The sequence below is a fragment of the Octopus bimaculoides genome, chromosome 29, assembly GCF_001194135.2.
Source record: "Octopus bimaculoides isolate UCB-OBI-ISO-001 chromosome 29, ASM119413v2, whole genome shotgun sequence".
In the NCBI taxonomy this organism is placed as follows: domain Eukaryota; kingdom Metazoa; phylum Mollusca; class Cephalopoda; order Octopoda; family Octopodidae; genus Octopus; species Octopus bimaculoides.
In genome coordinates this window covers 3,498,026-3,501,742 of record NC_069009.1, presented here as the reverse complement: position 1 = coordinate 3,501,742, position 3,717 = coordinate 3,498,026, and the positions used below count along the sequence as shown (strand labels likewise).

General features: G+C 42.9%; 1 protein-coding gene across 1 annotated transcript in view; it reads left to right on the top strand.

Annotated features, from left to right (window-relative positions):
- The window catches only part of LOC106878970 (COP9 signalosome complex subunit 4), a 25,983-nt gene extending 22,277 nt beyond the window's left edge, over window positions 1-3,706 (top strand). Inside the window, exons 9-10 of the mRNA XM_014928346.2 lie at window positions 509-618; window positions 2,843-3,706. Coding sequence (XP_014783832.1) covers window positions 509-618; window positions 2,843-2,958 — 226 coding nt within the window. The 3' untranslated portion in view covers window positions 2,959-3,706. The remainder of the gene's footprint in view (window positions 1-508; window positions 619-2,842) is intronic.
- The last annotated feature ends 11 nt before the right edge of the window (window positions 3,707-3,717 follow it).

Sequence of the window (3,717 nt, the reverse complement as noted above, 5' to 3'; positions counted from 1 at the left end):
CACATAAAAGACACCATTTCGAGCGTGGCCGTTTTCGTGCGGGTGACACGTAAAAGCACCCACTACACTCTCTGAGTGGTTGGCGTTAGGAAGGGCATCCAGCTGTAGAAACTCTGCCAAATTAGATTGGAGCCTGGTGTTGCCATCCGGTTTCACCAGTCCTCAGTCAAATCGTCCAACCCATGCTATCATGGAAAGCGGACGTTAAACGATGATGATGATGATGATGTGCAGAGATACACACACACACACACACACATACATATTGGTGTTAGGAAGGGCATCCAGCCTTAGAGACCATGCCAAATCAGACTGAAACTTGGGGCTGCTTTCGTTTCCTTCTTACCATATCCATTGGTTGGCTCGAGGCTACAGTTGAAGACACTTGCCCGAGTTGTCACTCAGTGGGACTGAACCTGAAAACTGTATGGTTAGGAAGCAAACTTCTTACCACACAGCCATGTCTGCGCACCTAATAAAACTGTTGTTGTTATTTGTGTTGCCATAGTTACTGTGTTTCTTTGTCATTCCAGGCTGAGAAAATAGCTTCCCAGATGATAACAGAAGGACGTATGTCTGGATCAGTTGACCAGATAGCATCGATTGTACATTTTGAAAGTAAGTATTGATCTCGTATTGATCTTGTGTTGATTGGTTAATCTGAGTTTGTAAAAACATAAAAGATTCCCTCCCTCCCTTTCAAATATAGCAGCCAAACCTGCCTCATAAAACACATAATTATATGAAGGTCAAAGCCTAGAGGAGAATCTCTCCACTTGCTTTACTGTTCAGAAATAGCTTAGAGTTGCAAATAGTTTCATGCTTTATGATACATTAGATTGGCAGGTTTATATGACCTGCCATGTATTTCCAAGCAATCTTTCAGGCTCAGTTCATTCTGTTATGGCTGTGAAAGTGAGGATACACTGGAGATACATGACATGTCATATCATCATCATCATCATCATCATCATCCTCATCATCTGTTGATGTCTGTTTTTCCATGTTTGCATGGGTTGGATGGTTTGACCAGAGCTGGCATGCAGGAGAGCTGTACCTGGTCCCAGTCTGATTTTGGCTCGGTTTCTACAGCTGGATGTCCTCCCTAATGCCAACCACTTTACAGTGTGTGCCGGATGCTTTTAACATGACACCAGCACAAGCACTTTTATGTGGTTCGGGCACAAGTGCTTTATACTCGGTACTCAGCACAGGGCTTTTGCAGGTCAATCCTCTTCATCAGGGGTGGCCTTAACACTTTTGCTGTAGAGAATGGGTCTTCTTTAGTGCAGCCAAATATCTTGGTCCTGTCAATTTAATGTATCTGAAAGTATGAAACTGTCTGTTGCTCTTGAAATTATGTGTATTAGATATGTCACATTAGCTTTTAAAATGGTGGGGCACAGTTATATGAGTGTCAGAGCCTACAGGAGAATCTTTATGCTTGCTTTACTGTTTAGAAATAGCAGCCAAGTCTCTATCAAATCATGTCCTACTATATTTTAAAGAGAGTAAGGTGACATAAGGTAATGTAGTCACGCTCGGATGGTGCTCTTAGCGCTCCACTGGCACGGATGCCAGTCATCGAATTTGGTTCAATCACGATTTCGATTTCACTTGCCCCAACAGGTCTTCGGAAGCAGAGTTTAGTGTCCAATGAAGGAAGGTTGGCATGGGTGCCAGTCATCGAATTTGGTTTGTCTTCGATTTCACTTGCCCCAACAGGTCTCCGCAAGCAGAGTTTAGTGTCCAATACATATATATATATATATATATATATATAATTTAGAAAAAACCCTCTATTAACAAATTCAACAATGAAAAATGTCATTCAAGACATCTAGAAAAGCAAATATACCACAAAAACCCGAATCTAAAAATCAATAAATTACACAATCAATAAATAGCAAATATCTATTTGCTAGTTATTGATTTTTAGATCCGTGCCAGTGGAGCGCTAAGAGCACCGTCCGAGCGTGACCATTGCCAGAGCAGCTGTCCGGCTTCTGTTCCGGTGGCCCGTAAATAGCACCATTTGAGCGTGATCGTTACCAGCATTGCCTTACTGTCACTTGTGGCGGTGGCATGTGAAAAAACATTCGAGCGAGGTCATTGCCAGTGCCGCTGGACTAGCTCCTGTGCAGGTGGCACGTAAAAAACACCATTTGAGCGTGACCGTTGCCAGTACTGCCTGACTGGCCCTCGACTAAAAGGTGGTGCTCCAGCATGGCTGCAGTCAAATGACTGAAACAAGTAAAAGAGATGCTTTTTCCAGTATATGTAGTCTCAGTTGTTGCTGTATGTTAGTAAAATATATATTAAAATCGAGAATTATAGAAATATTTGTAAAGTTACTGTATGACAAAACAGGAAATTGGAAGAGGAGAGTATTGTAGTTGACTTGAAGCATTGTGTATTGTTTTTTAAAGAATAAAATGTTTTGAATGGTACAACAATGCACTATAATACAAACAATAGGCTATATACCTGTTGTGATTTAACCATCCATTTTAACCATCCATTTTAGCCATCCATTTTAACCATCCATTTTAACCACCCATTTTAACCACCCATTTTAACCATCCATTTAACCATCATTTTAACCATCCATTTTAACCATCCAATTTAACCATCCAGAATCTGATGACATTTCAGAATAAAATTCCTTCCTCAGATATCCCTAGGAATTGATGGAGTTGCTGCTATAATCGGTTATTCACCATTACACATGTTTCATTTGCTAATAGGAATTACAAAGTTGTACATGTTCGATTGATATGTATGTATGTATGTATGTACATGTATTTGATCCCTCTCTGACCCCTTTATCTTTCTCTTTCAGCCCATGAAGCCCTACCGAACTGGGACAAGCAAATCCAGAGTCTTTGCGTCCAGGTGAACCTTATTATTGAACGTATATCGGAGAAGGAACCCAACTGGATGATGAAGTACATGTGAAGCGACCACCTGGGTAGATTGGCAGAGGGGGGTGGGGTGGCTTGAAAAGAGTGTGGTGGTGATGGGGGTGGGGGCAGAGTGTTGTGTGTATGATTGGTGAAATAAATGTGTAGGGGGTAGACTGGTGAGGGTATGGTAAGGGTATGGTAAGGGGGAAAAGTGAGTTGGTGGCGAAGGTACAAATGGCTGTGGAAGTGGGGTACATTGGGGGTGGATTGAGGGTAGCTGTGTTGTGTGTATAACTGGATAGTAAAGAGGGTGGATTATTGAAAGCATAAAGGTACCTTGGGGCTGGGTAGCGTTGTAAGTACAACTGGATGGGTGGATTGGTCTGGTGATAGCTTGTGCTATAGTGTTGTAGCACCTTAGTCACCAATACTATAAACACCACTACCACCAACACTACAACCACCACCACCAATAACAGTAGTACTACCACCACTGCCAACAACAGGAGCACTACCACCACATCACCACCACCAATACAGCCAACAACAGTAGTGCTACCACCAATACAACCACCACCACCACCAATAACAGTAGTGCTACCACTAATACAACCACCACCAACACTACAACCACCACCCACACTACACCCACCACCAACACTACAACCACCACCCACACTGCAACCACCACCAACACGACAACCACCACCCACACTACAACCACCACCAACACTACAACCACCACCAACACTACAACCACCACCCACACTGCAACCACCACCCACACTGCAACCACCACCAACACTACAAC